The following is a 12110-nucleotide window of genomic DNA, read 5'->3' as shown; positions in this document are numbered from 1 at the left end:
CTCCGTTTGTTATTTTGTGTTGCTCGTTTTCTCTAAATTCCACTCTTTTGTCTCAACTTTTAGGGTTTATTTCCTAGTTTATGGAGGATCTACAGAGGAGCAAAGGTATCTGACTGCTTTAAGGAAAGAAAAAGAAGCATTTGAAAAACTTATTAGGTAACGTGCTTATTTGCTGCAATAGTTCATGCAAGGGCCTTAAAAATATAGTGTGGCTGATGTCAAATATGTGGCTAGATCTATCGCCACATAACGGCAAATGTGGTTTTCCAGTGGTCTTGGCTCTGTATATTTTTCTTAAAGGGCTAGTTTACCCTATTTTATTTAAATTGTTTGTGATGGTGTCTGCAGTCTTTGTTTATTTTAATTCTGTGAAGTGTGCCATGTATTCGAAGTGCGTTTTGACATTTTGTACAGGAAAATATGGATAGTGCACTGACTAAGTCATGTAAAGCAGATGTTTTTCCATATTCTCATTGAGAACTCCTGTGTGTTCTTTAGTAACTCGCTCTGTCTCCTCCACCCCGTACAGAAAAAATCTCAATCTACAGGTCTATGCAAAATGATCTGTGTTCCTGAAGTGATTGAAGTTGCCCACTGCATTGCACCCGTTCTTCAGCAGGCTTGAAACATTCACTTTCAATGTTACAAATGGTTGTGGGCCCACTTCGATTAAAAAAAACAAATCTCAATCTAATTACAGAGGGTAGATTTGGGGTTCACCCTGGCATACAGTAATCAACGGCCTCCATACCCGCTTGAAGCTTGTGTCTTTCACCAGCATACAGTGAGTCAGATGCCCAATAGCCTGAATACTCCAAATCCTTATTAGATAATATGAATGAACTGCTTAACATTGATTTTTTTAAATTCTCAAGGTCCTTACTTCAAATGTTGAACTTTTTAGTTTGTTTCTTCTTTTAGTGTTTACTGCTTTTCCTTCATTTGTTTCTTTTTGGCTTCACCTACTTTTATTAAATGTTTCCTCCTTTGATTTTCTTTTTAGGGAAACTCCCACATCCATTTTTTCCTTCTTACTTCCCTCTTTCTTGGTCCTGTTTTTTATGTCATCCAGATTTTTTTTTAACACGCCCTGTTTTTTCCAATTTTTTCTTATTTTTTGGGAAACATTTTTAATATTTCAAATTTCTATTTTTAGAAGTAAAGCTTTACAAGTAAATAATATATTTAGAGATAAGACATTTGCAGTGTTGAGCTCTTGTTTCACATGGTTTTGATCAGTTCTGTCCCAGTGCCGCAATGGATAATTTTACTGTCATCAAGAATTGCCACAGAGTCAGATGGTTCAGTTGTAACAAAGGTTCTAGTGCTAGATCGCTCCACGCTAAGAACTAATAGGTGTGGAGTCTATGGAGGGGTGAAACCTGGCACGCCTTTTCGAATACTAATGCCCTCTTTTCAGAATATTGTTAGTTTACCACTAGGTGTGCTGGGGACATCCTGTGGACCTTTCAACAGTCTTTAGTAGAGCAAGATGATATTTGTTGTAACTTTTTCACGTTTGTGTGCCAGTAATACATCAACTTGATATGCACTTCTCCATTTTGAACAGATTTGGCATTTACGTTATCCCTTCAAAGCGGATATCAACTCTCTCCTTTAATCATCATACTATGTTTTTCTATCATTTAAATCTGTTCATTTTCCTACTGTTTTGAGATGGTTATCAACATGCACATGATGGAGATCTCTACCCTTTAAGTCAGGATATTATTCACAGTTACACTACTCTGTGCCTCTACTGTGTGCATCATAGGCCTTCAGAATCCTGTAATGTGAAATGGGCTTTATATTGTTCAAATGAATTGATAGGCCATGTCCTGTGCTTGTCTGAGATCATTATACAGCTTTTTACACTCCATGAATCAAAGTACTTGTTGGGGGAGCTGGATAGAATTTGACGGAAATCTAGATTAGTGTAAGAGGTGATGGAAAGCAGGACAATTTGTTATCAATAGTGATTTTCACTTCTCATGTGTAAAGAATTGTCCTTGTGCTAGTGGGCTTCTCCATCCTAAGGGTCCACGGCATGGCCCAGAGATTCTCTCCCCAGCCCCACAAAATATATGCTCCGATTCATATAAACCCCCAGTTTCTGTTTTAGATTCTGTCTTCATCCATTCTACTAGTATCTTGCGGTCTACCTGTAAAAGGTGGGCAGCACAACTCCCTCCCATACTCTGTGATTGTGTCTGCTACAGGCGTTTGCTTTGAGACCAGCTTTTATATCACACACATTTAGGAATCAACAAGTGCAGTTGATTAAAAAAAATATTCTTGATTAGAATGGCACCCAATATGTGCAACATATGAACTATACAAACACATTTTAAAGGAGGGTCTGAGGCAATGTTTAAAGACCTGGCCTGGAAATATAGCCCCACTAGAAAATCTATACACAAACAATATCCAAGGGTCTAGGACTGCAGCTCTGAATGATATAATAACCTGAACAAACCAAATGTGTGTGCGCTGATTTCCTTAGTAGAAACTACTTTATTTGGAAATAATTCTCAAATAGACCGATTCCCATCACTCACCCTTGGGTGACATGCTTCATCATCTGGGTCTTCTCATTGATGTCCCACTGGTAACGCTAAGGGCTACAACCTATTCAGAGGGATGAGGGAGCCCAAGCATGTTTTATTAGGGTCACTACCTGCGCTTACAGATGAGAGCAAATAAGTTTGTCAAGTTTTATTATGGGGAAAAAATGCAGTGCAGGCAAAAGGAGATAACAGTGAATTAAAATGGGAGACCCTATCTTTATTATTGTCTCTTACAAATCAAACCTAAAGACAGTGCAAAATGACAGTCTTTAACAAAAAACTGTCTGTTGTTGAAAACAAGAGGGTCAACATGTTTCAGCACCTACGGACAACATTTAGTCCAATGACTTTTTCATGACCATTACTTAATTGCTACTGCATATGTGTAAAAAATGTATAAAAATGACATTACAATGTATAAAAATACATAACAAAACACTAGAGACGGTTTGAATAGATGCAACCGAATCACCTGTACTTAGGCTTGTGTAGACCTTCCTCAGCATATCCCGTACAGCTCACGGTTTCCAAAATGCATGACGACGTGGATGCCGGCCCGAGGTACGAACAGGAAGAGCGGTGCCTCCGTATTCCCTGAGCCGCAGCCAGTTGAGGTGGGATATCCTCCTAATCCTAATCCTATAACAGCCTAATAAAACATCCTCGGGCTCCCTCATCTCTCTGAAGAGGTTTTAGCCCTTAGAGTCACCAGTGTGACATCAATGAGGAGACACAGATGATGAAGCATGTCACCCAAGGGTGAGTGATGGGAATCCGTCTATTTGAGAATTATTTCCAAATATTGTAGTTTCTACTAAGGAAGTCAGTTCACACATTTGGTTTGTTCAGGTTATTATATCATTCAGACCTGTAGTCCTAGACCCTTGGATATTGTCAACATATGAACTAGTCAATCAGTCAAAAACTTTTATTCAGCATTTGCCACAAAAAGTAACGCATCAAATATCAAACCTATCAAGATATAATCAATCATAAATCGGCACATTGATGATAGCATATTCACATATACAAAGATTTAATCAGTTCGTACCATAATATTTAAACACATTAATAAACCCAGATACAAACCCTATCAAGATAAAATTGCCGCCTTGACAAAAATCTAAGTTTGTGAGGCCCAATGTGGCATATTTCTGATGCCTAATGCCCAACTAATATAACTAATAACTGCGTAGCAAGGTAACTGCGATTCTAAACACAGTAAAAATTGCAGACCTAACGTGTAAGATGTAAAACAACTAGCACGCAAACTTGGGCATAAAAATTGGGATCTAGGGATGTTATAGAGATTACAAAAAACATAACATGGACAGTAGTGAAATACATGGACAGTAGTGAAATATTGGCACAAGGGCAACAAGGTAATAAAGAAATCCAAGAATCCTTCTGTTGAAATGCTGCCAAAGATTTCACTGTGTTTAATCTACAACGGCTCAAATAAATTTTAAATTCAGGATTAGCTATCCATGTTAAGTACGTTTCCAGCCCTGATGTGGTTGACATCATTAAATAACATGAAATAGTGTCTATTGCTGACATTCTAGATACTCTAACAGCTGTACTATAACTAAAAAATACATCTTTCACCTGGGTCATGACATTATCAATTCTGTTAGGAGAATAGAAAAAGTTTGGCATTCCAAGGCCAATAAAAGCTTTGTATATGTAAGCCTACCATGGGATCAAGTCCAAATGATCTTGTCTAATACGATCTTTAAGTACTGATCATGAAACTTTAGCTTAAGGGTTATGCCATATCTTTATCCAAAAGAAGTAAAGGTGCAATTTTTACAGTGCCTTCCAAATACGAAAGGTCTAATTGTAAGTGGGCAGTATGGTTCACCATTCTCCTGGGTATTGCTAACAGCCTGCAAAGAAATGTATTCTCTAATTTCAGTTTTCTGTTTCAAAAAACTTTTATTCGATTAACACTTTGGTAATCATAAAAAGTACATCATACAATTAAATACAGTAACATAAAAACACATTATTACATTACAAAGGCGCATTTAAAAAGACTTTACATAAAATCTATATACAAATTAATTCAGATAAAAATAAATTCAGTGAGACAATAGCCCCATTTTGCTGCGAATCGTTAAACATGATTTTAAGAAAAGAGCTACGTTTTTTGCCACGTATTGTGAATCTAGCAGCTGAAGTGCCAAAAATGCTGGTCGCCAGGTCCTCAACCACATTTGGCGCAAAAGTGGAATAATCCAACGCTTGTGCGCATGCTCATAGTATCGACAAAACAAAATAAGATAAATGGTCGATTGGGGAGAGACTCTGTCACATGGACATTTATTCAAGTCATGGGACCAGTTTGACACAGTGGGAAAAGTGACAAGACGAAAAAATAAATTAAAGCGGAACCTAGTCAGTAAATATTTTTCGTAATTGGATAGGTAAAATTTAAGGTATTACTGGATACCAGGGGAAACTTGGACCATCAATGCTTGCACATTTGTTTTCTTGGTTACTTCACAAGAGGGACGTAATTCCCTTAGATGGTTTAGACAGAGGTTTTTCAGTGCTCCTCTGCTAATGTCAACCAGAGTGGAAGGCTCAGTGAAGTATGATGTGCAATTCAGGTCTTCTAAAAAATTAGAAATATACGTTAACCATGGAATTCTCTTCCAGCATACCATATTTAAGCAGTCAGAGATCAAAGAGCGTGTTAGGTGACATTGTGGCTTGTTCCAAATACGGTGCCATAGGAGGATTGGCTGACATTTGATGTTATCTGATAGGTAGTCAATGCCAAGCTCGATATGGCAACCGTAAATTGGAGCACTTTGTGGAAGTGCCAGTAGGTATTTTAAAAAGCCATTTTGGACTTTTTGCAACTCGTCTGTGGGTACATAGCCCCAGACGCCTGCACCATATGTTGCTATACTATGGCATTTGGCTTGATACATTTTAAGCAACTCAGGTGGGACAGGTTTGCCCAATTTCCTGGAAAAAGAGACCAGCGCCGAGGTTGCTCTCTGATAGAGCAGCTTCCTGCTTGCCATAGCTCTTTTCCAAGATAACTGGTCATCAATTAAGATACCTAAGTATGGGTATTCCCTGGCTCGTTCTAATCTAACTTGCTCAATATAGAGAGGTTTGGGATTCTTTACCTTAGGTCCTGTGTACATAACAAAGGTTTTGCTTTTGTTCACTTTTAACCCCAAAGAAAGCATGAACTGGCAGTATTTATCCAATTGCTTTTGTAGCTGGACTAGCGTTCTAGCTAATATAACAGAGTCGTCTGCATAAAGTAATGCAGGGATAGGGCGATGATTAATAGTAGGTAGGTCCTGGTTCCTTACCTACATGGCTGTTTCCAGCCCGTTAGTATATAGGTTAAACAGAAAAGGAGCCAGGACACAACCCTGCCTAACTCCTCTTGTTATTGGAAATGAGGGTGAGAGTTCGCCACCTATCCCGTATCTTACACAGGCCGTGGCATCGGAATAGAGCTCACGTAAAAATTTAATGAGTGAGGGATCAACACCCAATTCTTCTAGGATGGACCACAGCCTGGCGTGTATCACGCAGTCGAACGCCGAACTGAGGTCGACGTAAACCAGATACAGGTTGCCCCCTTTTGCCCCTACGTACTTGCCTATTAGGAGGGTTAGATTTAGAGCCTGTTCAACAGTACCAAGCCCCTCCTGGAAACCGTACTGGAGGTCGGTCACGATGTTGTTCTCCGACGCCCAGTCCTGGAGACGTTCCAGGATCAGACGTCCTGCGACCTTCCCCATGGAATCCAGGAGGGAAATGGGCCTGTAACAGGCTGGGTTGTTTCGATCGCCCTTTTTGAAAATCGGAAGGAGTATAGAAGAGGACCAGGAGTCTAATAAACCAACTTTTGATACCGCCGCCATCACCTGGGTGACGATGGGAGACCACAGATCTATGTTGGTGACAAAGATATCAAGAGGGACTCCATCGGGGCCAGGGGCCTTTCCGGTTTTTGAGGACGATAGGGCATGTACGACCTCGCTTAGGCTAAAGTGGAGGTCTATCAGGTATACCTGCGTCTTGGAGGGATCAACTGTCGGCTTGGCCTATGTAGTGCTGGCCACGGGGGAACCACCGAAGATCTTTGAAAAGTGGGTCACCCACTCGTCTGCAGACACAGCCACATCCAAGTGCTGGTGTGAGTTTACATCAGCCAAGAAAGGGGATTTGACTACACGCCAAAACTGAGAGCTGTCCTTACTTCGGCAACTCGCGTGTAGTTGGGCCCATAATTTTTTCTTTTGGTCCTGCTTACAATTCTTCTGAGCCTTCTTATACTCTGTTCTGAGTTTAGCTATTTCATTTTTGTCTCTAACTGGATTGTGTAATGCCTTTTTTAAGGCGGTTAAGGCTTTACGACAGGCCAAGTTAAACCATCTTGGAGAAGTCTGATTACCAGATTTGTGGTAACGGAATAATTCGGCCTTCGTAATTTTTAAAATCTCCTGAAAGCTAGATAAGATCAGCTCAGGTGGCGATTCATCTGCCAAACAGGTGTTTATCCAAGGAAGAGCCTTGGATATAACCTTGCTGGTAGTTATTGTGGGATCAATCTTGGACCATTTCACGGAGAAACCGTTGGTTCTGTCCATGGCCAAAGATTTCTGAGTCAGTAAACTTATCCTTCTAGGTTGAGAGTCATCCATGGTAATCATAAGGATGATACTGTTTGGGAAGTGGTCGCTTGAGGTGTCTGAGCCTGTGGTGAGCTTGAGGAGTTTGCCCTTTAAAATATAGGAACATAAAATAAAATCTATGGTGCTTGACAAACCCCTGCCGTGGAAAGTGGGTCTGAAATCTACAGGGGGGTCTACAAGATCATTTGCATACATCAATTCTAATGCAATGAGGCTTTCATTGAGGGAATCACCTAATTGAGAATGCGAAAAATGAGTCAATGGACTATCCTCTTCATCTAGAAGCCCACAAATACCTTTCTTGTAGTTAACGCATAATGGAGCATTAAAGTCCCCCCCCCCCATACTACGTTACAGGCAGATGATGGTTGCCTGGATCGTTGCTCGTTTGTGAGATGGGAAATAACAGATACAGTTTTCACACAGTCTACAGGGGATAGATTATTATAGAAATTAATAAAACAGTATGACGTACAGTTATTAAAAATGACCATTATTATTTGAAAATTCAAAGTAGTATGGAGAACAGTGATTTTCTTTACTGCCAGGTTATTTGAGATGTACACTGCTAAACCGCACTTAGATCTGCCATGGGTGGTAGTACTAGCTGGGGTGTGATAAGTTTTATAGCCTTGTAGATGTATTGGATCTATTGCCCAGGTCTCCTGTAGACAAATTATCTGATGAGTATATACAAAGTCCAACCATGATTCAAGAATGATCTTAGAACGGAGACCTGCTACATTCCAGTATAATACAGATAATGACATAGTATGAGGAGTTAGGGTGTTGACAACTGGGCTTCCTAATTGGAATGGTATATGGGAGGTAGTATGGTTGTTTTCAGTGACAGGGGCGGGTTGGGCTTCAGAACATAAATGAGAGGGTATTTCTGCTGGTGCATCAGTGACATCAATATGTAGTAATAACAGGGAACTGGGTGGTAGGTTTGGGGATAATAAAAATTTAGGTGAAGTGGGTGAGTTTAGTCTTTGGGAAGGGGGATTCACATTATCCTGGGCGTTAACAGATGGTGGTCAGTCCACCATCTCCAGGCAATCATATCTGTTGAACAGAGGAACACCCCTCCAGCCAAAAGTTGGCGCAGTTTCTCTACCCCCATGACCCGCCCAGTCTAGCCAATCGGGTCTTCTGTTCCAATTTCCTACCTGGGTCCAGTTCCATTCTGGACCTGAGGCGTAATGATTAACAGGAGGATAGAAATATGACAGTCTTTTGGTGCCTATCCCGTCCGATGTAAGTTGGGAACCCCAAGAGCAAATATGTTCGACTGTTAGGGGGTCTTCAAAATTAATGATAACACAGTCCCCGTGAATTGTTTTTGGCTCTTTACCTACCCACGGGACCCTGCGGACCGTTGTAACTCTATGTTGGAGTAGGGAGGGAGGGGCCTATTGGCTGATAGCCAGTGTAACACTTTATTTTTTAAGGACCAGCCTGGTACTCTGAGTTTGGGCTTAGCTCAGGGACCCCGGTCATGATGACAACGAACGGGGTAGCTTCTGGGGGAAGATGGAATGAACGACTACCTTTCCGTCTTGTATTGTTGGCGGCATTTTTAGTTCCTGGAGTTTTTGCTAGAGTGGGAGCCTGAGTTTGTGTACAAGTAGGCAGTGGGGCTGGGACTGGGACTGGGACTGGTACTGGGACTGATGGTGTAGCAGGGGCCTTTTTCGCAGCAGTGGATAATGTCGTTTGTTGCACGGCTGCGGTTAATGGTTTTTGGTGGACAACTGCGGTAGTAATCGCAGATTTAGGTGCTTGATGTGTCTTTGTTGCCCCTATTTTGGTAGATTTGTGGTTGGGTATTTGGGCCGCAGAGAGAGTAGGGACTAAATTCTTCTTAGTTTTAAGTTCTAGAGTAAGCGATTCCAACATCTTTTCAACTTTGGCCAGGGAAGAAAGCTCGATGGGTTGCACGTGTAGCTTAATTAATGCCTCTAGTCTATCCAATAAATGGATATCCAGGGTGCAAGGGTCACGCCCTCTTCCTATGTTACTGTTAGGGCTAAGGTTAGGCATGTTAGATGAAAGATTGATAATATCTGGTGCTATAGAATTAGCCTCTTGCTGAGGTAACGCAGATTAACTAATACCTTGTTTGGAGAGGGAAGTTTGTAAACTGAGTTGAGTCGGTGATTGTAGAAGGACTCGGGAGTTGGTTTTTTGGGGCGTGTTCTTTTTCCCTTTTTTCCCTTTTCTTTTCTTCGGTATGGCTCCCTCCCTCAGCCCCCTATTGTTGGTGGTATGGTAGTCCTCCCCGCTCGGTATTGTGTAGAGAATCGGAGTTCTCTCCAGTGATAGGGGGATTGGGGTATGGGAGACTGAGATAACTGGGTGGCTGAGAGATCGATGGAAACCGTCAAGTCCACGGTACCTGGGGCAGTATGGGAGTCCGCTGGTGTGCCAGAATCTAGATGGCGCTGCGGAGTTCTAGCTGCAGGCAATAGTCCTAATGTTATGTTATGTTAAATTAAATTTATTAAGCGCACGTACGCCCGTAGGCTTCATGGCGCTGTTGGAAGATTTGCAGAGACATAACATATGAGGAACGTTTGGCTATAGCTAGATCTTGGGAGACCCTCCTTTCCAACAGGAGGACTCCTTGGTTGATTGCATCGTTAGCCCTGGAAATAAATTGGTCAATTGGACCGATGGTCTGAGCAGCGTGTGATGGCTTACTACTTCTAGTATTTCTGGGCGACATGCTTAGTGAGGCTACACAGAGTTGTGAATATAATGGGTAGCTGTGGGACACAACAACGGAATGATAGTTAATATATCGCAGACAGGAGGGTGATATGGCTCCAAATGTCAATAAGGTGGCCCAGTCCAGTCTTACCCGGTCTTGAACGGGCTTAAACGGGCCCGCCCTTGGCCCGGGCTTCGCCCGGCGTCCCGCGAGACGGGGGTGCTGTATTTGAGCGCAAAGGTCGCGGAGTATGCCGCTAAGGATGCTGGGTCTTGTGGTTTTTTAGGGCTCACTCACGCTCCACTCGGCGGCCAGACCCCGTGGTGGAAAAGGAGTCAGGCGGCGGGAGGCGGGTGGGCAGGGACCCAGATTATGGCGATCCCTGTAGTGCAGGGATTCTGCAAGAGTCGGCAAGAAACACAGCTGGAAAGTGGCAGAGTATACAAAGTTCCCCCCCTCGACCGGGGTGATGCTGTATTTGAGCGCCTCCTGGCGCGCAAATGTCGCGGAGTATGTACACAAAGTATTCTCTAGTATTTGCAGGGTCCCTGGGTATATAAAGTCCCACACTCCTGCCCTGTATGTACCAACAGGGAGACATTTGATTTTGTATAAGAAGGTAATTTCTCTAATATGAGCTAGTATATTCATACTTTTATCATAATGAACTCTGTTGTACCAATCAAGGACGGGTGTAGAATCTCCAACGCTTGGAGGTTGTTTTTACTGTTCTCAAGTAGGACAAGTAAATTGGTTTTGGCCAAAATCTCCTTCCAGCCATTGAAGTAAGGGATATGCCTTTCAAAATCTTTAGATGTTCGAGAAAGAGCTATTGTCTTTGCCAATGTCTTTTAGCCATGCGGTAGAGCAGTCAACTGCTGTGCAGCAATGGCTTAAAATTGAAGAAAAAAACAGCAATATGCTTCATCATTGCGCTTTTTTTTAAATGAGTGCTGGTGAACAGCAGGAGGGATGTTAAGGCTGAATGAGCAACACAGACAATTGGCAGAAGGGAACAAGCAACACTAAGAACGGGAGGGTAAAATAATTGCTATGACACGTCCTATCGCTTTTTATTTTCCCGTGGTGGGGAGAACAAGGACAACAGGAGGGTGGTAGGGAAGAAGCAACTGTGAGACCTGGTGCATTGGAGGGAAGAAGTAGCACTGACAAAGGGAAGGTGGGAGGAAGGAAGCCACACAGACAACAGCACTACGAGAGATGGGAGGGAAAAAGCAACATGGACAAGTGATGGGTGGGAGGGAAGAATCAAGATGGACAGTGGGCGCTGTGATGTGTCCTAGTGCTTTTTTTTCATTCTTTTGGTGGTTGGGGGAACTCAGACAATGGTAGCATGGAAGGAAAGAAGCTACATGACTGGGGAAGGGTAGGAGGTGGGAGGGAACAGGCAACATGGGCCAAGGGGGGGGTTGGAGGGAAGAAGCAAAATGGCAACTGAGTGGGAGGAAAAAGCTACATGGGAGAATCAACACTGACCACGAGGAAGCATAAAGAAAAGTAGTACCTGAATTACAGTGTAATCAGTGGAAGAACACTAATCAAAAAGAAGCAATCAGGACTCGGTCCATGCTCCACACAAAAGAAGAGAAATTGAAAGTGGCATATCCCGGCCACTTAGGAGGCAGAAAATAATAGTGACAAGGAAGCCAGTGAATGGTAAATAATGGGCATGATCCAAGCCCCTTATTGGAATTATTATATTTTGCAAACGACAGCACATGCATGCTGGCTTAAGTGAGACCTAAAAATGACCAAGGGAACAGATATGTGAAAAGGGGAAGTGGTGAAACAGGGCACATTGTTTGCTCTGTTCAGACCCACAGCAAATTCAGAAATTAGGTGATCGGAAAGTAAGAAGAAAAGCCACATCAAATCAAGCTGAAATTGCAGATAAACATTACATCCATTTACAGAATTATTCTGGACTTTTTTTTTTGGGTACGAAGAGTAGATGCCCAAATAGATAATGGGGAAAAAGCTGGGATTTATTGCAGATACCCACAAAATTACAACATGTGGTAGTTTAAACCCTTACTAGTGGACACCCACTCGTCATTTCGCTGAAACACTTCAGTCCCACCCCTTCCGCTAAATCTTTGAAATACTTGCATGTTTTTCCCAGCAGTACTTTCATAC

At 42.2% G+C, this 12110-nt stretch overlaps 1 protein-coding gene across 1 annotated transcript in view; it reads left to right on the top strand.

Moving 5' to 3' along the window:
* The window catches only part of ERCC4 (ERCC excision repair 4, endonuclease catalytic subunit), a 269908-nt gene that overhangs the window by 208075 nt on the left and 49723 nt on the right, over positions 1 to 12110 (top strand). Inside the window, exon 9 of the mRNA XM_086941358.1 lies at positions 64 to 156. Coding sequence (XP_086797484.1) covers positions 64 to 156 — 93 coding nt within the window. The remainder of the gene's footprint in view (positions 1 to 63; positions 157 to 12110) is intronic.

The sequence above is a fragment of the Lissotriton vulgaris genome, chromosome 10 (assembly GCF_964263255.1).
Source record: "Lissotriton vulgaris chromosome 10, aLisVul1.2, whole genome shotgun sequence".
Lineage (NCBI taxonomy): Eukaryota > Metazoa > Chordata > Amphibia > Caudata > Salamandridae > Lissotriton > Lissotriton vulgaris.
The sequence above is the reverse complement of the archived record's forward strand: the minus strand, read 5'-3'. Positions and strand labels throughout refer to the sequence as shown.